The 24181-nt window shown below is 42.4% G+C and overlaps 1 protein-coding gene across 11 annotated transcripts in view; it reads left to right on the forward strand.

Moving 5' to 3' along the window:
* PLEKHM3 (pleckstrin homology domain containing M3) overlaps nt 1-24181 on the forward strand; it is a 126439-nt gene that overhangs the window by 74929 nt on the left and 27329 nt on the right. For 2 of the 11 annotated variants that reach the window (XM_075028186.1, XM_075028185.1), the window contains exon 8: nt 12373-18988. The exons of 3 other annotated variants lie outside the window; for them this stretch is intronic. In XM_075028186.1, coding sequence (XP_074884287.1) covers nt 12373-12550 — 178 coding nt within the window. In that variant the 3' untranslated portion in view covers nt 12551-18988. 6 more of the 11 variants (XM_075028189.1, XM_075028192.1, XM_075028191.1 and 3 more) reach the window with 6 other exon arrangements.

The raw sequence follows: 24181 nt of genomic DNA on the forward strand, positions 1-24181 counted from the left end.
CTAGGGACTGGATCCCACTAATGCAGGGGATTTTTGGGCACTACACTAGATTACTGGTCCAGGGAGGCCACCATGAGCAGACTTGGAAATAGATGGGAAGAGCTACTTCCCAAAGCCCTGTAAGTCTCAGAACAGCTGTTCAAAAAGGTAAGAGTCCCTAGTAGCATCACACAGTGTGATTTATCCAAAGCTCTTCTGAGTTTGCAAGGTGTCCTGAAAAGCCAAATGGATTCACTGGAATGATCACGGACACCTTTCTGGTATCTGATGTCACTGGGCCTATGATGTACTGGGATTGTCCATTATAGTACAATAACCATCTATTTTGAAGTGTTTTCCCTATGAAATGTTATGGCTAATTCTCTGCTTTCTGTGTGCATACTCCTCTGTGCATATGTATGCAAGATTTTTTTTTTTTTCTTCAATGAGATTGCTATTCTCAGGTGGCTACAAAAAAAAAAAGCATATACCAGTACTAAATTAAATAAAAGCACCTTTATTTCACATTATATGGAGTACTGGATGCCAGGTCAGGGACAGGAGTTGCATGGAAAACCTAGAAGCAAAATGCAGGAAACCAGAGCAGACTTGGCAACGCAGCAGTGTTGCTACTCTTTTTCACAAATGTCTTGGATTTTGAATAAAGGAGACTTTTTTTTTTTTTTTTAAATTTTTTTTAACTCAACAGAAAGACAGTATATCTGACAGCACAGCATTCCTCCATAGATAAGTACTTTTCTGGCTGTTTCAAATACAGTCATTTTAATTTGCTCTCCAAAGTGTTCTGTTGAAGGGGAAAAAAAAATTGAAGAGCCACCTTTGGAAACAATCAGGACCAGACTGTTAAAAGGGCTTCATTAAGAATCTGATTCCCCTGCGTGCACAAAGATGTTAAGTTGCAAGTAACCAGGGACTACTCTTTGGGGATTTTCAGCCTGACCTGCGTTTCAAAGACTGTTTGCACATTCTTTTTCCAGACTCTAATTCTAAAAAATGCATTGACAAAGCAGTGGGCATAAGCTAAACAAGGTGTGCAGCTGAGCTCTATAAATGGTTTTCAAGAGCTAATGTATCTAGGGTGCATGGTGAGATAGGCCGAGTTAAAAAGAGAGAGACTAAGATGACATAAAACATACGATGTCTATTGAGGCTGTATAAAAGGCAATTGAAGATATTCCCAAAAGATTGATGAGAACATGTAAGAGCATTTGGGAAGACAGGTTTACCTGAAATGTCTGTGCATTTGATTTGTCTGGGCGTTTTTGGTCACAAAAACATTGTTGGGTGTATATTGTTGCCCCGCCCTTCAGCTGAGACCAGACATACCTTGCAATTACAGAGTTTAAAACCTTCTGGAATCAAATAGTATTTGTCAGCAGTTCAGTGAAAGCCAAAAGAAGCGGCTCTAGCTCCTGTTTTTATGTGAATTAGAAACCAGAAGGGACTTTTGTTCATGTTTCACAAATGTGAAGTCATGGTTGATGTCATGCCAAAGACAGCGGTCTTTGTTAATGATTTTAATTAAAAAACAATCAGCATGAAAGGTTCTCCAATATTTCTCTTTCTTATTTTGTCAGAGGTCATTCTGCTGACTCCTTTTGTACTCCTTATCACTAAAACTTGATTTTATCTCCAGCATTTTCCATTTCCCTTCCTAGTTAGTTTTCCCATCTGATTACTACTTGTGTGTGCACATGCACCTCTGAAACTAACCAGATTATTTCTATTCTATATTTTTGCTCTTTTCCACCTTCAGGCTGGAGGCAAGTCATGCCAACAGAGGAGATTATGTGTTTTACTGTGCAGCTCCATCAGCTGCAAAGCAGTGAGGAAGAAGGCCAGGTAGAGGCATTTTGTGTTTGTTTCCATCTCTTACAGATGAGAGATATTTCTGAGGTAGGTGTGCTGACCACTACAATGGCAAGTGTAAGGTGAGGAGGCTAGTTAGAAATAGGTAGATGTACAGAGTAACCTGTGGCAGATGGAATGGCAAGTCATAAAATGTGTGAAGACTTGCAGTTATACCTGAAGTTTCTGATGACATGTTCACCTTTCCTTGTTAGTTAAGTGTCATACAGAGCTCTGAGTAAACAGTTAGCTCAGATTTGTGATTTGGTTGTGCTATTCTGAGTCCACAGTGTGCAGTGAGAATTGACTACGATTCCCTTTCTCCATACTGGTTTTCTGGAATTGCTGTTTACAGCATAATATTCATATCTTGTACTCAGTACTAGACTGCCAAGTACCCTGGATGTAGCTGCTGAGGTAAAGAGGGAAGAGCAGCTGAGCTCTGAAGACCATGTTTTTCCTTCTTGCTTTTGAACGTTGCTTGTTTGCTTTTCAGCATGCTACTAATTCTACCAGCAAACTGGGCTGTTAGGGTGCATGACAGCTTTTGCAAACTTCACCTCTCTGTTGAATGTTTAAAAAGTGAAGTCTTTTTGAGGGTGTGTGGCGTGTCTGTGTTGAGCTGGCATTTGTTTTCCTTGCTACCTCCCTGACTTTTCTCACTCTTTGGAGAGAAGAGTGACAGCTGTCAGAGAGGCCATTATAATTCCAAGGTGGTTCTCATCTGGCTGTTACCTTTCCATCTTCATGGTCTCTTAGGTCAGCTTTGAGGTGAAGAGAGTGTTTTTCTACAAAATATTCTTAGCAGTTTCTGGAGCAATCTTCAGTAGGAATTTATGAAGGATGGCTCTTCTTTAGGTAGATACAGCTGAGGGAAAAGGAGGGCCCCTCTTGAGGGCTGGAGTTTCTCTTTGGTCAGGTTATTTGCTTGAGAGTCATTTTTGTCAGTCCTTGAGCAAACAGAGTGAATACCTGGGTTATGCACTCCTCAGGGTTTGAATACACATATATTACATACCCTTCTATCACTAATCAGCATGACACATTCCTTTGTTGGCAAACGGTTCCAAAACAAACACAATCAGTTCACTTAATTAGCGGGTCTGTGGGCTGTGCTTGGCAGGCTCTTTACATCCTGCTCAACAATACAGCGCAACAGTTTGCTGCCTTGAATGTAAGGGTGGGCTCACAAAGTCATAAGCTTTCTAATGATATTTCCTTTCTGTGGCTTTTCTTGGGAGGTGGCCATTCTGCACAGACCTTAATGAAAGCTGTGATTCAGTAGTTAAACAATTTCTTAAAAATTGTCCCATCCTTTTGGATGCCTCTTACAGTCAGTTTGATTCCTCTGTCCCCCATTTTCTTCTTTTCTGTCTTACCCATATTTATGTAACAGTTCATTAGAATTCTTTCTACATTTCACAATTTCGGTATCTTTTTGATGGCCTTTAAATCATGAGAACTGTATTTAAAGCCTCCTGAGTTAATTGCACATTTCATGGAGCAAATTGCCAGTTAACGTAAACTCTCACAGCTCTGCTTTTGCTAGAGCTTTGGCAACTTAAACAACCTAAGCATCTACCTCCTGTTTTATTTCTTGGACTATATTTGCCCTGAGCTTAAATTTAGCAAATAAACATATAAAATTATCCTATTATATCACTAATTTTATTTTTACAAGTGTTGTGAAGTGAGTTTCAATAGCCCTGGTTATAAACTGGCTTGTTAGAGCTGTCTTTGTCCATTTGTTAGCAGCCAGGCACTGCCCCTCAAGTTGTTCTCATATTACTTGTTCTTCATTAACGTGGTGAAAAGTTTTTGTTTCTTTCTCCTAAAACTAAAAAAAAAAAAAGCAGAAGTGAAAAGAAAATGCCCATGTAGTGGTACTGTTGTCTATAAAATGTGGCTGTATTTGTTTTATAACCTAGAACAATTTTTAATAAGTTTTAAATCTTAAGGAATACTGAGAAAAATACCATTGGAACAAGAATACAATTATTCATTAAAAAGGGTTTTCTGTCCAATTAGGTAATTAACTAATTACAGTTATGGTTAAGATTATTGCTATTATATGCTACTGAAGTTTTGGTCTTGCCTGTGTGTCAGCATCCTAGTGACTACTTTCACAGGCAATTTGTTGTGTTTTGCTGGTAAAGCTACTTGCTTGGTTAAGAACCATTTAGTCAATTCCTTGCCTTTTATGTGGTGACTATAGATGTAGGTGAACCATGGAGAGCTGCTCTTTTGTGTTCGTATTCATTTATCAAGGCTAAACTGTTTTCACTTTGCAAAGTTAATTTGTTCTGCAGATCAGTTAAGACATGTAGACCTTTTAAGATACAAACCAGAAGACCCAAGTTTAAAATAGATGTGCCACAGAACAGGCTTGACTATATCAACCAGCTTGGATGCCTCTATAATCTTTGGCCACCATCCTGATAAGACCAATGAATGTACTTAACTTTATACATAGTGAGAAGTCTTACTAAAGCCTCTGAGGCTGTGCACTTAGCTTTATGTGCATGCCAAAGTCTTTGCAAGATTACAGCTCACTGTGTTATGGATGCTATGTCACCGGATAAAACCAGCTTTGAGCATTTGGGAGAATGTTAGATATTAGGTGGAGAGACTGAAATACGTAGTATAGAGCATTTACAGGAAATACCTTGGCACAGGTCAAAGGCATCACTTGAAGTACATCACCTTCCCTCTTGCTTTGATTAGTTTGTTTTATGCTAGACAGCCTTTCCACAAGCCCAGTTCACCTGAGCTGTGTTAGTAGCTTAGTACCTAATTTTTGAAAGAGCTTAGCTTATCGGATGTTGATAGTTGGTTCAAAGCACCCTGAAGTGATCTGCTTAGCACTTTCTTTAAAGAAACTTAGGCACCTAAGTAGATGTTAAGTTCTCTTGATAATTTAGTTTCACCTGAATCTGTCAAAACTGGTCAAAATCTTCTGGCCCCGACCTTCTGATTTTTGTCTGTGCAGGTAGCGCAGTAATGTTGTCTAGAATACATAAAAAGAAAGAGATAAAATATACTGGCTTTTTCTTCAAGCATTGTATTTTTGGAACTGAATTAGCTTTAGAGGTTGGTTTTACCTGCCTCATGTCAGAGTGGTATTAACTAGAACGTTCAGTGTAGTGGCAGATACTTATTTCAAGTAGGAAGGTCTCTGCAGTGCTGCCTTGTGCTCTTCCTTGCTGGCTGAACATGGCAGCCATCTCGTTTCCAGTTTTATTTTGCAGGTTCCCTGCTGTGCCTTCTTCCTCGCTCTAGATATTTCCAACTTGCCAGTCAGGACCTTTTAATTCTTCCTCCTCCTTCCTCATGCGAAATCCCCTTTTAAGATAGACTGCTCCATCCCCCAAATATGGTTCCTTGTAGACCAGACAACAGCTTTTCAATTGTTTTTTAGCCCATGAAAGCCAACACTGCAAACTCTTAAGAACTCAGAAATTCTAAGATTACCTTAAGGATCTTGTTGTTTATATACTTATTTATTTTTTTAATGTTAAGTTCCTTTTTTCCATCTTGGGTCCAGGTGGGCATGTCTTCAACATTATGACAGAGCTATGAAGTCCAGGTGCCTTTGCCTTTCTTTTTTATTAAAAACATAAATCCTGGCTTAATCAGAGGATTTCCAGACTTGAGACTTACAGAAAAATGCAAAATAGCAGAATCATGCAGTGAAATTATAATGGTTGAAGGCAGTTTATGATATTACTGTTAATAGTATTGCCTGACTCTTTGCTTTTAGGTCTTCAGCCAGCCCTTTGTGAATACAGTTCATTGATAATAGGAGAGGTAGAGGGGTGAAGTCCAGTTCATGACGTGGCAGCTAGCAGAGGCAGAGGATATATGTCTGAGCAATGTAAACACTTGATTCTCTGTGGCATCTCAGCCTCTCCAGTGGGTTGCAGGTAGTGGGTCTACCATGTGTAGGGCTTTTCCCCTTTCCAAGGTAACTTAGCTCCACTGACTAAAGTGTAATCACAGGAGTTTCAGATTAAATGTTTTAATACTGATTTTAGTGCCCCTTTACGGATTTCTTGTGAACTGCTATGTACAGGCCATGTTACTTGGCTTGGGATCTCTGAACTTAGACAACTTGTGAAGTGCAGTACTGAGGCCAACAGTCAGTCCTTAGTTCTTCTGCTGGATGCAAGTATGGAAATATACATAGGTAAGTGTAGAATAAATCCCTGCAGCCACGGCTGGCAGGGAGCTGAGGACACACTCCCCTCCTTAATCAGGAGCAATAGAGCTCTGCGAAGAGGGGTCTGGGAGCTGCAGGATCGTTCTGCTCCTGCTTGACCCTGCTGCTGTGCTCTGGTGCAGTAACTCAGCCTGTGTATGCAACTGTCGCAGGAGGATAGCTGGTGGTTAAATCAAGCTGTTCTTGTTCAGCCGTGGCTGGTAACAAATTGTTCTGTGAGCACCCAAAACGAAGACCTGCTCTGTGATTTCTCTGGGTCTAGCAATGGAGGAGTTGACACTGAGGCTCCCCGCCTCACTGGTGGAGTGCTGGTGGTTTTCTCTCCCCTCCAGTGAGCTGCCCGCTTTTCCCCTCATTTGTGAGGCTTTAATATCTCTGACCACTTTGCACATCTGTTGGATGCAGTTGACCGTGGCAGTGGGTGCTGGCATGACAGGACAAGGGGCAAGAGATGGCACAAACGGGGAGGCACCCTGTGGCAAGCCCTGGGTGGCAGAGCCAGGACAGGGGCTTATTCATTCATCCTCCCCTGCCTGGGGCACTTCTCCAGCAGTTCAGTCTAAACCAGGCTAGGTAAAAGGGAGCAGACCCTGGTCTGGCAGTTTTCATTCAGGGACACCGGGTAGCATGACATTCAGCCATCCTGGGGTGGCATTACTAGAGCAGCAGTGGTGGTGTTGGTCACAGATGCCATGTCAGCCTGTGTTTGGGCTGGTCCCTGCAGCTGTTCCAGAGGTGCAGACGATGGGTGCTCTATTTGGTGAGTCCCATCAGTACAGGCTGGCGGTCGCTGTACACCCCTTGTTAGCTGCCACCTGTAACCAGCTCACCCCTCTGCATCAGTTCTCTCAGCACACGAGCTGGGGCAATGGTTGGCAGTTACAGTTATTTCTGCTGGTTTTGTACCCTCTGGGGCCAGCCCAGGACCAAGCTGTGCCATTATAAATGAGGAGTGTCTTCAAGCTGTGCTAGCATGTCAAGGGTAACCCCCATCTGATGAGCAGTTATATGGAAAGGAAAACTATGATTATGCTTTGAATCACTGCTGACTCCCTGAACACTGAACTAAAAATTCAGAGTGATTTTCAGACATGTAACAATTTGAGGGCCTGGGTAGAGGGCTCTGCTCTGGTTTTGTTTGGCCTTTTTTTTTTCCCCCCTTCAGAGGCAAATTTTTCAAAAGCCAATTTTTAAGTATGGTATTTAACCCCCCCCCCCCCCCCCCCCCCCCGTGTCTAGCAAAGACAGTAAGCATGTCATACAAGGCATTATCTTAACAAGCTCCTTATAGGGACAAATCAATGTCATGTTAGTGCCAACTTTCTTCCATTCATTTACTGCACGAGTGTCCCTCCCTAGGCAGGCTCCTTGCGTTGGTTCCTAGGCAACTGTAATAATATTGCTGCACGTGTGTGTCAGGCATTGATTGCCTTTGGGGCTTTTTTTGTGTTCTAAGTGAACACAGGCTAGTCTGTTTTCCTTTTCTTTGTGTTCTGCTAAAGTCTCAGAGTTTTGAAGGGCGCGTCTGTGATATTCACAGCTGAGCAATTCAGAAATACTTGCAGACAAGCACATGTGCATAGCGTGGGATGGTGATCATGCTGGAATCCCTAGGCAAGGCTTACTTCAGCTACTGTGGTTTGCTCTTTGGGGGTTTTTAATAGCCAAGTTACAGGTGGCTTAGTATTTCAGATGCTTGGTGAATATATAGCATCATCTAAAGAAAACATAATGAACAACGCCATTTTATCTTCTTTTTACTCTGCATGGAGGGAAGGAAAAAAACCTGAAGAGTTCTAGTCAATGAAGGGTTCAGCCCTAAATCATATCCTTACTGAAATTCCTTTCAAGAGATTATTCACTTGAGCAACTGCATGAAAGGTCTGGCACAGAGGAAGTGGGCTTTTTTTTAAATGAAAAAATGAAAGTTAATGTATAAAGTTACAAGACAAAGGGTGGTGGGTGAATATGGCACTGCAGCGAGACAGGGGAGCTCTTTGCCCTTCTCAGCTCTTGTAAGGAGCTCCTGGCTGACCTTGAGCAAGTCAGTTCACCTCATTTCCCATTTGTGAGCTGGGAGTGGTGGTGTGTCTGTCATCCACTGTTTGTTCTTTTCAGGGACGAACAGCATAACCATGAGCTGCTTTGATTCCCTGCTTGGTGTTTGGAAGCCAGACAGGTATAGCCCACATGCGTGGTACTGAAGCTGTCCTAATAAACCTTACTAGTCCCAGCAGCTTCATCCCAACACAGTCACACTGGTCAGTCTGTCAACCTGTAAGGTTCCTAGGAGACATATAAAACTGTCTTTCAGATTACATCCTGGGCCACCAGTTGATAATCCCTGGTTTATTTTGTCTGCTTAAGGTGGAAGGTCTTTGAGGCCTCTTTGTGTTGCACCCCCCCTCTTTGGGCACCTGATCTTACCCATGGACACCTAAATGGTGGTGCAGTACAGAGGAGAAATAAGAGTATAATCAATTGGTTGTGCAAAATCTAGAATTACTTGAGCCATAAGCCTGTGAAATACATGTGGGAAGCATGAAAAGAATTTGCCAGAATTTACAATTTACCACATATTGATATGTTTCAAATGCCCAGTCTTAATGGGAATTACTAACACTGACATTTCCTCAGCATACAACGAATGATTTTATGCTTTTAATACAGAAAGGCTTTTCTTTTGTAACTAGTAATGATGATAATAAGAGCATTATAATGCCTGTCTGGCTGTGGAGAGCTTTGCCCTTTCTCTCTTACACTTTTCAGTGCAATAGAAATTATTTAAAGGATTGAATAATTTTCTGCATTTTTGTTACTCTGGTGTTCAAACAAGTAAAACAGCCTTCACACATAAAACACCCCCTATAGTCTCAACAGAAATTGAGTTGGTCAGGAAAGAGAAAAAAAGAAAGAAAACACTGTAATAGAGAGGAAGCTATTCCAGATGCCTTCTTAGGAGACTGAAAGTCTCTATGAAAACAACATGCAATGTTCACCAGTTCTTCAAATAATGTTTGAAAAATAGCAAGATGCTGTTAATGTGCAGTATCGTAATATCATTCATTAAAGAAGGAAACATGAAAGGCCTGAATGGCTATGGGCTCATCAGCTTATTATCAGTGGTATATAGAAGTCTCACAAAAGATGCAGGGACTTCTTGGCCTCTAGCCAAAGAAGTCAGGATTCAGAATTGTACCTGAATTGCCTATGACAACAACAAAGGTTAAGGGAAAGATAACTAAGTGTAGTGAACTATTACATGAGCCTTTTATAGACTACAAAATGTATTTTTTCTCCAGAGAAGTAAAAACATTTTCCAATACTGAGGCTTGAAAACAACACTAAAGAAAAACTGTGAAACTCACATGTGGAGGTAAAATTAGATGTCAGGATTAAATAAGAAGTAATCTGTTTGTACTATTCAGAGAAGGGATATAATTTTGGTGGGGTTTTTGTTATCACTGGAAAATTTCTTGGGACTGAGATCAGGAATGGTCAACTAGTTGACATTTCCAGGGTCAGTTAAGACTGACTGTATTCGATATGGTGAAAAGCAAAGCTATAGATGGCTTGGGGTAGTATAGCTCCATTACTTTAAAGGGAGTAACTTACCATTTGCACAAAGGTAGAGCAAGATCAGCATTGCCCCCCCGCCCTGCCCTGGTGACTGTGTTTCTTTAGCAGCGAGGGGATCCAGGCATGCAGTGAAGGCTGACCCAGGTATCCTCTCTACCTGTCCCTACGGAAAGCAAGAGGCAGCTTTGTTCTGCAGATCAGAGCACCATTCTTCCAGGTTGCTGTTGTGTTGTCATCTGCACTCCGCGATTGGGGCTGGGAGTACGTTAGTCTTCACCTGAGAAAGCAGAAAATTGGTCTTGAGAGCAGCAGTCAGGGGTGGGGGCACCAGAATGGACCAACGACGGTCACAATGGCTGCAGTGGACTGTGAGACCTGGGGCTGGCGGTTTGCGCTGCTTCTGGTTAGTGCCTGACACTGTGGGGTCTTGGTCAGAGCTTCAGCTATTGGACCAGCTCTAATAAATAACAGTGCAGGCATTTCTTCTCTCTCTTTTGGTTCTGAGGGACATGAGAGAAATTTTTTCCACTGAGTGTATTTCTGAAAAATGAATTCACATTAATTTAAACACCATTAATCTTTGTTTTCTCTGCTAATGGCCTTTGACTGGGGAGAGCAGGTGTGCTGGCTCCTCTCATCCTGCTCCATCCATTTCAGCAGCAATTTCTGGTAAGTTTTGTTACCTCCATGCGTACTGTGGAGAAATATTGAGTGAGCGTAGGGAGTGGCAATGCGAGAGCACAAAATTACATTCCTCATCAATCATTACCCTCTAGCAACTTCCAGGGCACTGTAAATTGCTGACTAACAAGGGAGAATTAGCTTGATAAAATCACCATTAGTGTCAGTTCAGAATGATGTAAAGTTTTAAAGACACTGCTGTCCTCTCTATCTCTCCCTCATCCATTAGTATGTCTGTTCATGGAGATCCCAATCCAGCAAAGCACGTAAGCATATGCTTAATGGTAGGCAGATCAGTAATCCCAAGGAAATCACTGGGATATGAGCCCTAAGCATGTGTTTATGTGCTTCACTGGATCAGGGCCATAACACACACTCTCTGAGCACAGAAATGATTAATATCTCTGTGTGAGCCAGTTTCTTGATTCAAAACCAGATTTAGACTCACTAGCTGGACTTAGAAATATGATAGTCAAGTTTTACTGCAAGAGAGTATTGTACTTAGCCTCTTTAGCCTTCCTTTTCTTGTTTGTTATTTGGGTTTTATCAGTTGATGCTAGCTAGAAATGTGCCTCACTAAACCTCTGCATAGCTTTCTCAAAGGTCTGCAGTTACTAAAGTTTAGACCATGTGTTTGGACCCATGCATAAAATGTAAAGTGCAGCCAGATCAGGAACAGTTTTTTTAAAAGTTAAAGGTGAGATGCAAATGCAGCTAATATAGCTAACAGGTTGTATTAGCTTATGGACTTCTCTCAGTATTGCCAGACTGCATGCCAGATATTACAATTTGCGTTATGGCTTCTAGTGTTTGGGGTTTGTTTCTTCATGTTTTCAATTTTTCTTCACAGTCTTGAAGACAAGATTTCCTTATTTCTAAGGGGAAAAAAAAACCGAGCTCAAAGCAAACAAACAAAAAAAAACACTAAAGATGTAAGAATGGACACTTGAATTCTCATAGTCATTTGACTACAATAGCTGCAAAAAAGGAAAAGTGCAAGGCATTTCAAGACTTCCCACAGAATCACCAGGGTGACCAGCGCCCCTCATTTGTATTTCAAAATTGCTCTAAAGTTTGATGTTTTGTTGCTTTCATTATTTGATTATCCAACTGGAATCTAAGACTTTGTACCTCTGACACTGACATCCTTTTATTTTTTTCATTTGGTTACAAAGCTGTAGTGGCTTCACTCATCACTACAGATAGTTACTTGCATTGAAAGGCTGAGAATATTCAACTGTTTAGTTGTAGCCCACTCCGTGATCACCAGATGTTTCATTGTTCCACAGCCATCTGGAACTGGGGTTTGATCTGCTGTGACATTACCTCCATTGCCTCAGAGTGCCCCAAAAGTAATCCAGTCATATTGTCTGAGCAGTTGATTTGTTTGAAGTCATAATATCACATTTGAGAACAGAATAGCACAGCTTTGAATGCCAGAAGCTATAATTGTGTTGATCTACTCCGATCTTCACAGGACACAGAGCAGAAAATATCATCTACCTCTGTTTCATTTTTTACTTTGCGGAATGACGACTTCTCCTGCTGTTGGAGTACTTTACTCTTTCCAGGACAGCTGACACTGGAACTTCAATGAGGAAAATGTTATATCTTGGCTGTTGCAAATGCTGAAATATATCTTAATGGAAATGAATATTGTTACTCTTCATTTACAAACCAAAGCAGCAAACTTGTCTTTCATAAAACAAAATTGATGTCTATTCTGTGATAGACCTGAATGCTGGTTAATAAGAAGATAAGTATTAATCCTAAAAATTTCTGTCTGTGAAGCAGAAGTGCTGGGACAGATTCTCAGCAATTGCAAATGAATGCAAGTCAACTTATTTTAGTTGTCCTGAGTAGCTTTACACCAGCAGAGGTGTGGGCAAGCCAGTGTCTTTCACAACTCCACTCTTTTGAAACATAGCACTCTGAGCTACCAGAACTGTTTGAAGGAATGTCTACTGCCCACAATCCATGTGACGTCCATTGCATGCTCTGGTCCTATATTGTCATTCAATTTTGACACTAATTTGTGTTTGCAGGTGTGAAAGCTGTGGTGCTGTCTTCCACTCTGAGTGCAAAGTGAAGGCTGTACCATGCCCCAGGTGTGTGCGTAAAGAATTGCAGAAGAAGCAGAAATCCTTCTGGAGGCAGCTGAATATGGATGAGAACTTCGAAGAGTCTTGCAACATGTTTGAGTTGTCATATCAGAACACATGAGTTCCTTAAGGCAGTGGCCAGCCTGAAGAGAATCCCTTTCCCAGCTGCCAGCTCAAGCAACTTCTCAGCTTAGCCAGGCAGAAGTCTTTTTGCAAAATAATATCTGACCTTCTTCATCTGTGAATAGCAGCTGCCAAAGTGGCCATAAAGCCTTGTTGGCTTTAAAATACCAATGGCTAAACTGCATTTTGCATTGAAGTCCAGCCACGAGCTCTCATACGAAATGTGGTTTACTTGAAATGCTTTAGGTCTAGCTAATTAAGCACCCAACTTTTTTTTTTCCACCTCTGGAGAAGACTTTTCCTCAAGGCAGAAAGTATTTGCTGTCATGACCACATTAATTTTTATGTTGTTCATTTAGAATTGATGAATCATCTACTTATTTATGTGTATTATTTATTTATTATAAGCCTTGGCAGAGGTTCTGGTGAGGTGTTTCACAGAACCCAATGGGGCAGTAATGATTTTAAATGCACCTGCTCCTTCTGATGTGGACATGTGGTTCCATTTTCTCATGTCTCCAGGGAGCTATTTTTAAAGGATCAGTGCATTTACATGTCACTCCTCCCTGAGGAAAGAAAAGTATCTCCCATCAAACCTTATCTGGGGTGCTTGCAAACATAAGATGCAGAATGATTATTTGAGGTATGTTTATATATTTATAACCACCCCAGTGAACTATTCCATATGCAGATAAGCAGGGGACTTGCTACTGTTTTTGTTCAGGCTGAATATATTGGTTAAGCTCTGTCACTGAAGTCCATTGAGTTTTACACTGGTTATTCTTGATCTATGTGAGGCCACATCCTCATCTCCAGTAACATGATGTTGGTTCTGACCTCCTGCTAGTCTCACGTTTTAAGACATTTTAAGTGTCCACATTGGTTTTGTTTTTATTTCATGAAGTTTACTTCAAATGTGTCTCTAACCCGAACCTGTTAGACTGATAGTCAGGAAAGTGGTCTTGCCCAAGTTAGTTAGAAAATACCTCCAAAATTGTGAAACACTAGTTTGCTGTGTTCATATGCAACTTGCGTCCTGCGTTCTCTGTGAGCTCTAAGGGATTTCAGACTTCTGTAGTGACTTGGGTGGTAGAGAGCGAAGTTCCTCTAGGTATGGTTCTGCTCCACACACCTGGAACACAGGGAAGTATTAAACATGGTGAATTACATACATTGTGAAAGGGGAGTACATGATGGATTTAACTGGGGAGATGTGCGTCATCACTGGCAGTATGTTGAATTCATTGCGGCTTCACCTCCAGTGGGCACTTAGAGATCATCCTCCCTCCAGTCCACGTTCTTAACTCTTTCTTCAGACCCTGTAGTAATATGTGTATTACATACATATGAAAGCATTCACATATATATACACACACACATCTATATGCAGAAAGCAAATATGGTTTCAAGAGAAAAAAGCCAGTCACGTGCATGTGAATTTTTCCTTTCCTTTCACACAGGTTTGTGAAAATACAGAATACTGATCTTTGCTTCCTATATAGTCTGCAGGCTGTTGTATTCAAGGCAGAAAGTAGTCTTGATCATTGAAGCACCTTGCTAATTGCTGAAGTATTTTAAATAAAAAACCAGGGTACATCATGCTTACCTTAAAAGGTAGAATGCTACAACGAATTGCCTTGTACTGGAGTATAAGTGGTTACCTTTTCCAGCCTCCAGTCAAAGACAGTAGCTGGATCTGAGCTTTCTCAAATTTGAGTGCAACTACTATATATATACAAGCATGTTTATATCTGTATACATTAGACAACCAGTGCCTTTCTTTTCCAGAAGTCCTTCTCTTAGTGGAATTCTTTGGAAGGAAGTGAGGGTTTTTCCATGTTCTTGGCGAAGTAGTATCCGGATTCCCATATTTAATAAACCTGGTGAATCATGCACCTTTGTCACTAAAATTAATACTTCCCCTACACAGCAGTGTCTCAGTCTCAGCTCACTGTTCCTCATGTGAAATGAATTGCTTTCAGCTATCATCCTTAAAGATAAAACATTCCTTGTAAGTCCATTCCCACACGAAGTATTCCCTGTGTGTTCACAAATGCAAACACTGGGGAAGTATTGTGGAATTAGTCATGCAAACAGGAACTGCAGTGGTACTGGCTGAATAAACAGTATGCTCCTATGTTTTTCAGCATGTGTCACTACAACTAGTGCTGTGGCAAAACCAGTAGCTCTGAAACTGTCAGAATCTGGCAGGTATGATTTTGAATTAGCTCTAGACATAATGGTGGATCATTAAAGAAGAAAAGGTGGTGTTTTTCATATCATTATGCTCTGGTATTTAAGATACCTTACAGCACTGGTTCATGTCCAGCTTGGTTTAGAGAAGGCTGCTTGTGTGCACTGTCAAAAACCCTATGGAGTCAAGGAATCAAGGTTCAGACATTGCAAACTATTAGTTAGTTTGACAGATGTCCTAATCTCCAAAGTACCAGTCATGTGGGTGGTTGGATATTGTAGTTGAATTCTGGAATAACAACATAGTGTTGGAGTTACTCTGGGTTTGTACAGATACTACAGAACAGTTTCTTTGCTAATGGAAATTTACAGAAAGAGAGAGTATGATCTCAGCAAAACCACTGGAATCAGTCATGGGTCTGGAACCACTGCCATTATTAAGGGTAAAGAGCAAAAGGGTGTTGTTAAGATATGCTGGCAGCACCCAAAGCTTTATGTAAAAGGATAGTGTACAATGCATATCAGATTCATTTCTTTAAAATCCAATGTTGTTGTAAACAAGCCAGTTCCTAAAATGGATACATGTTAATTTCTGCTTTGAAAAAGTAGTATAGCTTCTCACGGTACCTATAGGAGCAGACTGTAATGTGGAAGATGCTTTCCTCTCAGGGATGCCTAGCTCCTATCCAAAAAAAGTAATTCCATATGAACGGGTAGGATAAAGTCTTCTGTCACTACCTTTCGTAAGCATAATGAAAGGCTTGATCCTGCCCTCAGAAGGTGCCAGTGCAGTAGGAACAAGCCCTATTCATTTTTCAGGACTGCAAGGCAAAAGAATAAACTGAAACTACTCTTCACATTGCTAACTCTCAAAAGACCCAACTCTAAAAGGACAGTTTTCTTGCAAGAGCCATCTGCTAGGCAGGAGACAGCCCAGGGTTCTGTGGGTGGTTTGGGTTTCAGACAGTGCTGTACCCTCGTGTGGTTGTCTCTGCTCTACTAATAGTGCTGCATGCTGGTCCCCCCTGCTTCTCTTCCCATTCTGCAGCCCATAGCCTGCACGTGGCTCTGCTTTGCAGTCGTCTGGGTGGGCATGAGCTGGAAAAAGTACCCGAGGTCTTTCCAGATTGTACAACTCCGTCCCCCACCACACGCAGGTGAAAATATGTATTAGTACTTCTAGTCTCGTCCTGCCCACGCATGAAATAAATTTGAATAATAGCATGTCATTATGAATCAAGAATAAAATGTGCTGTTTGTCTCCTTCACAGAGAAGGGGCTTTCATAGCTGTTAGAGGAGGAATTGATCTGTACATTCAGTTACTACTTTTGCTTGTACAGAACTTGTAATCAGCGTAGAAATAAGGTGCTTCACTGCAATGGACTATAGCCTGACCCTCTACAACTACTTAGAAACTTCTCATCTCAGTTTAGTTAGTCTGAGATTATTTTAATCTAGTACACTGTAGAGATCTTTATTCAAGTCTCTTTTCCTCTTTACCCTGACCCTCTAGCTTTCCTTTAATGGGAAGAAGGACCTACCTAGGGGATGCAAACCACAGCTTTTTTTTAATATTATCAACCTATAAAAAGAGAAATTTGGATCTCTTAGGTAGACTCTTTCTATGGCTTTTTTTTTTGGTCTGTCTTAGGTGATGAAAAATGATGGTTTTGTGATGTGACACAATATCCTGGCTGGCACATACCAATATGAGCTCATTGCTGGGATGATGGGAATTGGCAGTTGTGAGGGTTTCCTAGATAAGTGAGAGAAGGTACTTTTTGGTGAGGAACTTGAGTTTTTCACAACACTCCCCAGGCTCTGATGGCCCTGTTAGGAGTGAATCATCAGGGTACCTCTAGAGCTCCTCTTGTCCAGGCTTCTCTTAATATCAAGATACTGTTTGTGTTATAATGGATTAATGATAACGTCCTGAAAGACTTAAAAAAAAAAAAAAGCGGAGGGTGTCTGTTTACAGTGAAGTGGGGAAGCTGCACAGTTGTATTTTGCTTTTTCCCTGTAGCAATGGAAGCCACTGGGTTTCCTGGGCTTTCCAAGGTCACGGCCTGGATTGCAGCCGACTGTTGATCTGTATGAAAGAAATGTAATTGAATAATCATCATAATCTTCTCTCTTTTTTTCTGCTGCTCAGCTGCAAGCCAGTCCCCCCTCTTTCTCTCACTGTCTCTGTCCCTGTCTTTGCTCACAGTGCTGAGCCTACAGCCAGACTTTGAGCTTCATAGCTCATTGTCTTGCTTTTGACCTAGTCGAGTCTGATCATTCTCTCCATCGTAATTTGCCTTCCAATTTTCCCTTCCCAGTAGGAGTGCCTTACAGTACTGTATATTAGTGTCTATCTTACTGTTTTGGACTTCTGATTGAATCTGCTGTTTGATTAACTTGTAGGCTTAAATTGAAACTCGCCCGTGGCTGTGCATGCTCTTTTGCAGGGGCAGCTGAGTAAATCAGTTTGCTTGTTCTGCCCTCATGAAGTGAGCTTTACAGGCTGCATATACCAGCTCTGAAGACACCAAGCTGCATGGAAACCCCTCACTTTTGCTCAATTTGGTGCCTTAAATTTTCAAAAGTGAAGAATTTTATCAGGAATGGTCTGCCATGATGCAGTGTGTTGGGCATTGGAGCTCGAAACCCTTGCTCATGGTGGTTTCCATCTTGCTAGGAGTGGTGACCATAAAATTTGCTTACTGTCTGTGCTTTGAGAGGGAAATATGAGAAAGGGTAGCATGGAGATGGTGCTGGCTTTTATTACCTATATTTTGGAGACTGGCTGGGCTTCTCTCAGAAGTGCGGTTGCACTTATGCAAGACCTTCAGGAGCTGTGCATATATAATAATGGGAAGCACTGGACATTAAAACAGTATCAGGTCACGTGCAATTTTGCTCCTCCTAGAACTACTGGCCAGCCCACACCACATGGCAGGGGACTCCCATACGGCGCTCCCTACCCACATGCACAGCTGGTTCCCTGAAGGCTAACCCAGTGAGGGCTTGGTCGGCATTACCTTAGAGAGAGGGTTAACCTGCTTAAAGTTTAGTATTATTTGCTAAAGTATGTGGCTAACTCTTCCAGCAAGTATCAGCCCTGGGCACGTGTCCATACTGACTGTGATCTTTTAAGTCCACGTTTGACACCAGTAGCAGGAATCCCGTTTGACAGCGGCAGTGCTGTCACTGCATTTTAGCAGTGTAGCGAGGAGACAGCCTGGATGATAATGTGCAAAGTCCTTCTTTACTTGAAAACCCTGGTGTGCACGGACTGGTTTGGGTGATATCTTAAGATGCCAATTTTGTCAAAGTTCCTTAGAGTGGCCATTAATCCAAATCACAAAGATGCCACTTGCGGACAGCGTCAGAGAAATCCAGGCCTGGAAAGCTATCAGCTGTCTAGGACCAAAGTGTATAAGGCCTCGTCTACATGCACAAGTGTCAGTGGCTCAATTATTTATTTATTCATGTCTAATCCATGTGTTAAACCAACATAAATCCTTGAATATACAGCATTGTTTTAGTGGAAAAAGGATTTGCTTCAGTTTTGCTTATGCACTTGTCTACAAAGTTGATCTTGCTTAAACTAAAGAGCGCTTTCAGACTGATTTTTAATGGCATTGATACCTGTGATACCAGGTTAGCTTATACCAGTTCCTTCTATACTTGAGCTAAGAAAAAGTAAGAATTCATGAGCAAAATGTGTGTTTGAAGGGTTTTAAGTGATAAAGGCAGCTTCCAAACCAACTTTAGTTCAGTCGAGGCAGTTAGAAGCTGGGGGAAGCCAGGTGTGAGTAGCAGAGCGCAGTGGCTGATGCTGTCCCTGGCAGCCTGGGCTTTCCTTCCCACCAGAGCATCAGCTCACCTGCAGCACTTGCAATGGATTTTAGCATTGCTGGCAGCGCACCCTGAGTTTTTGGAAAACCATTATGTGTGTGTGCTACTCTGTTAACTTATTGGCAACATCATTGTGTGTGTTTCATTGTTCTTGTGTTTGCATTGGGTTTTTTTTTACTTTTGACAAGGATTTTTTTTAAATTATCTGCAGCTACTAGGCAATAGTCTTAATTTATTATTGATGTGTAATAATGTTATAATTTAAATTCAGTGAGTTAATTGCTTGTTGACACTTGAGCAGGGTTTATTTGGGTTTACTTGTGACAGCATCAGAGCACCAGTCCCTTGTGTATAAAGGCAAGTCTCAATAAACACTAAAAAAAAGTTACTCGTCCTTTTTAATTTACCTTCTGGTGGGTACTGCACGATGGGTAGGACAAGCTTTGAAAGAGTGCTAGTTTCCTTAAAAATGCTAATCTGCTGGTTAAAGTCTTCCAAATCTGAGCAAATTCTGTTATTTACTGTTCCTGAGTCTGAGCCAGGTCGTCTCTGGAAATGCTGTCAATGACTGCATCAGGCTTTGCGGGTTTGGATTCCCAGTTGAATCTTTTAAGTGTTTTTCGAAAGCCACAAATACCTGGATTTTTAGTGGTGCTGACCTCCAGCAGCTCCCAGAGGACCTTACTGGGAGCTGTTGTTGTCAGGCACCTTTGGATAGGGAGCTCCTGGGAGGCACGCAGGAGGCACAGGGAGGCAGCTGTCACAGGGACCTCTGCCAGAAGGGTCCAAGCTCAGGGCCTCGAGTCCTAAGTAAGGGAGGCATCTCCCAGCTGGACTGAAGGGTCCGCTGAAGGGCTGGAAGGGCAGGATTTTGCCCACGTTGTAAGGCCTTTCTAACTGATGGATGTAGGAGCAGGCATGGCTCCTGCTCTTCTGGGCTACTTCTTCCAGTGCCCCAGCTGAGGAGCTTCTGCAGCTCCCTGGAGCCATGGATTTGGTGACTGTAAGGATTGCAGTGCTGAGCTGTGGTGTGGTGGCGCTCATGGGCCTAAACCCCCTGCCTTAGGGCCCCCAGAGAAATCCACACCTAGCCCCATGCTCTCGTGGCCTTCAAAGAGAAGGATATATCCCCTCTCTCACTGTTCTCCTGCCCCTACCCAGAAAGACCAGAAGTCCACCGGGAATGTCAATCCTCTCTTCTATAGGAACCTTTGGACTTCATCCCTGTGATGAAATCAGCTACAAGCAAGGAGTTAATGTTTGACCGGGACCACACAAGCTGCATGAGAAAAACATGTGCAAGACCTTCTCTTCCTCCTTATTTGCTTTACAAGGTGAGCAAATTCTGTTACGACGTCTCCTTCCCCTTCCACTGTCACCTTCCCTCCTCACTTCACCCTGCAAGAGGTGGTGGGTAAAAGCATCAACACAGAGCAGAGACTGTGGGGTCTAGGGAGTCCTGGGAGGAGCATTTTGGTTTGGTTTTTTTCTGTCCTCCCGTGGCTGTATTTACACAGCTTCTTTCCTCCTTGCCCCTTCCCGGCCTTCCTGTTGTGCTCTGTTACAGTGTATGAACCGTCACTGGAATGAGCTGCTGAAAGGACATACTTCAATAGCTGTCATGGGCAACTTGGGGCTGAAGTTTCAAGCAACATTTCTTTTGGCTTCAGTCAGGAGCTAAGGTGGTGGGATTTTTCTCCCTGTTGTACATTGTCATTACATGAAAGCTGTGCCCTCCAGTGAAGTGTACCTCTGCCAAGAAAACCTTACATTGGCAGCCCTGTTCTTAACTCCTGCACACACACCCCCAAAAGCCATGCTTTTGGGGTTGTTCTATTAACCATTTGTGTTAATTTATCAGATAGCCTTTAACGTAGCAGGCCACAGAAAATACCAGTCAGACTGTGAATTGCAGCGTCCCCTCCAGGTCCCTTGGGAAACAGTAGCAAAGTGGCATTTTTTTCAGATACTGGGCAAGGGGGACAGACTGGTACCCCCAGAGTATCCACCCACCTTGCTCTCTTCATGGTTGATACTTCTCATGCTGGAGGGACAAGTCAGTGTTTTATAACCATATGAGTTTATGTGTTTGGGAATGTTAGATCATGGGCAAATCTTAAAACCCCTTAGGTCCAACAGCCAGTCTTTTGGATTTTGTACTTTCATGTTCTTGTTGCATGTTAAACGCTTTACAATAGGTTGAGCCCGGAGAGTTGATCATCTCCTACGGCCAAGACCCATGAGTGGTATTATGGTTCATTATCACCTGAGCATGCCAAGCCAAGCTCCAGCTTTTCTCTTAAAGGTCAGGACAGTTCATTTCTAAAAAGTTACCCTTCTAGCTCTTAAAGCAAAATTAACAGTATTTGGTTTCATATGGAAAGTTGACTGGTTTTCTAAAAGGTGGTGGAACTGGAATGCAGCTCTTCTTCTGGGAATAAGTGACAGTGTCCACCAGTTTATGAAGTCCTGAGGACACTGTCTAAAATAAATGAAATGGTACAAGCTCCTTGTCCAGCACTGTGCTCCAGGCTCAAGGAAACAATTTTTTTTTTCTTTCAATTTTTCCATAACATGTATGATACAGTCCCAATTACAGTACAGTAATAGATTAACCCAAATGGAGCTAGCTTCCTCCTTCTTTCCTTAGGGACAGAGAGGGACCTTCCGTACCTTTTCAGTGAAAGGCATGCTGAGGGCAGATGAAAATATTCTGGGAGCGTGCGGATATAGCTCTGGACTGTCTTTTTAAAGTAGTTCTTGTTTAACTAAATACTCTCCAAAATAGTGGTCCTATCTAGAGGCCTGATTATTACCATTATGAGAAGGTGGTGAAAAGCATCTCAGATAATCAGGTGTCACAAGTAAAACCAAAGTATCCAAGGCAAGCAGGAGTAAATTCCAACCATTTTAAGCGTAGACAAATATAAAACTTGGCATTGAGGCTGTAAACATGCTAAAAAGTCAGTCTGCTGTTTATAGTAAGTGACTTTTGATTTTCTATAATTGAGTTCAAGGCATTAGCCTCAGATATTAAAAAATTGTGATGCTCATCTGGAAAGCTAGAGAAGTCAGATAAGAGCTTGTATTAAGGGCTGAACTTTCATTGACTTGAAAGTTCCCAAGTGTTTATCATGTAGGTACAATAAGATGTATTTACAGGTGAATAAGAAAGAGTTGTTAGTAAAGTTAAGTATTGTTTAAAAATAAGAAAGCGCAAGTTACTGAATCTATGTAAGAAAGCAAGAGATGTAATCAGTGTGCATGGAGCAGTTCAGTCCAAAGTGCTTTCATATCACTAAAGATTATAAATTAATCTCATTTGTGACTGACACTGTGGGCAGGTACTTGAAGTTGTAGCGACTAAGTCATGAAACATAATGAGTGTCTCTCCACTGAATCCCCTTGATTTCTGAGAGCAGGGGATACAGACTGCCACAGGAGCAAGGTTAGAGTGGAAAAACTGAGACCCCAGCACCATTCCATCATCAGATGTCGGCACACAATTGCTTGTGACACTGGTGGATGTTGTTTATTGTGTACAGATTGCAAAATGTCCTGTTCTGGCTTGAACTCTGCACTTCTGAATAACACTTGTCTCTGATTTAACAGACAGCGTGATCAATCCTTTAAGCAGATACAAGCTCTGCTGACTCCAATGAAGGCTGCAGTTTGTGAAAGAACCAGAGCTGGGCTCTTGGTGCTTAGAGACATGAGCTGTAGCAGTGTATAAAATTGGCAGATTCCTCGTAAAATGCGTGTGCACCTAGCAGAGTTAACCCTGGGTGATAACAAGTGAAAGAGGGTGAAAGCATAATAAAATATGGCTCTCTACTGTAGGTATTTACACAGTATTGACATTGTTAGCTGTGCTTAGAGATTTATGTCAAGTGTTACTGCGCTGTCATAAAACAATAAAGTACTTCTGTGAAGGGCTTAGGGCAAAGGGGAGGCAGAGGAGTCTCACTATATAAGGCCCTCCTCCAGCACCGGTGGTAATCCATGGGAATGTTTCCATAGCTGTCGGCAGGAGCTGTGTGGAGGCCTGCTAGGGGAGGATGAGCAGAAGCTGCACGTTTACTATGTTTAGAGCAGGTAACTAGTGATTTTCTCTCAGGGCGGATATTGCCACCACCAAATTTTAGGAGCCTAACACAGCTGACAAGTCCACCTTGCAATCAGTGGAGAGAGATGAGGGTTCCTCCCTGGGAGCAGGGATGTATCTGAACTGAATTGTTCTCTGGTGTTTCATAGAAATGCTGACAAGGACCCATTAAAGCTGAGGGGTGACATTAAGAAAAACACTGTGCTTACGGTGGACATGAGGTAAAAAGGGCAAGAGTCCAGTGTCCCGTGGTTTCTACACAGCATACCCTGGACTCAGCACACTTTCGGCTCTAGGCTGTTGTAGCTCTGCTTCTCACATTGGGCTCACAGTAGGCTTCCCCTCAACATTTTGGCTGCAGTACCAGACTTTGCAGCTGAGCTCAATGTTTATATGTAGTAGACCAAACTGAAATGCCAGTCCCAATCAGTCAGAGCACCAGGGAGTTTAGATCCAGGCACGGTGCCTGCCTGTCCATGGGTCTGTGGCTCCAGTTTGTCCTCCCTGCTCATTGTCTCTGCTTTTCATGAGGTTATGGCAAGATTTCTTTTCCAAGCCATGCCAATACATGGGACCTGTTATTCTTGCTGCAGAAAGTATTACTCTTCCACTAGAGGTGGTTCCTCTGTAGTTGTTCCCTGGTTAGATGCCACTGCATAGGAAGGTGCTTTCCTGCTTTTTTCCAGATGCAGGAGGCAATTCTTTTCCATCAAAGCGTTTAGCAGAAGTGTTTTCCGCCATAGCAGTCCCACAGCTGTCCTGCAAGGGATGGGAGTTACCTGCTTCCTGACCCTGCTCTGGACAATGCTTCTCAAAAATCAGCCAGCTTCAAAGAAGAGAAGCATGTCTGTTGAGAAGGGACATTTCAGAGCCCTTCATAAACCTGAGTGTTGCTGCCAGCCTGGCTTGCCTTGCTTTCCCTGTCAGGAACCAGAGTGCTCTACACCTGCTGTTCTTCACTGTTCTTTGAGGGGGCTTATATGGGCTGTTTGGAAAACAGGTGGGCAGGTATTGAGTGCTTCAGCATCTGAACCCACATCTCTCAACTATCTGAATTAATTTTGAGTCTAGGCAACTGGATGAGCCTTCTGTACTTCTTTCTCAGAAGCCCGCACCGTTTCCCATCCCAGATTTTATCTTAAAAGCTAATGAGTAGAGCTGAAATCTGTCCCTCGCTAGTCAGATACACCAGCCTCCAAACTCCAGGGCTAACTTCACACTGGGGCAGCTCTCAGAGTCCATGGGCTCACTCCAGCTGAATCTCAGTGTGAGACTGTGTTGGTCGCTCCTTTTGAGCCCTGGGAGGTGTCACAGTGGCAATAAACAGCCTCAGTCCCATGACACCTGATGTCCCTTTCATTCCTCTGGTCATCAGCTCAGCTGGTGCTGGAGATGTGGCCCCGGTGCATTCCCCTACTCCCAACAGCACTGCAGGCTCCTACTCCATAGGAACCACCACCTACCCCAGCAGAGCACTGTCGGACACC

This window comes from Buteo buteo, chromosome 5 (assembly GCF_964188355.1).
Source record: "Buteo buteo chromosome 5, bButBut1.hap1.1, whole genome shotgun sequence".
Taxonomy (NCBI): domain Eukaryota; kingdom Metazoa; phylum Chordata; class Aves; order Accipitriformes; family Accipitridae; genus Buteo; species Buteo buteo.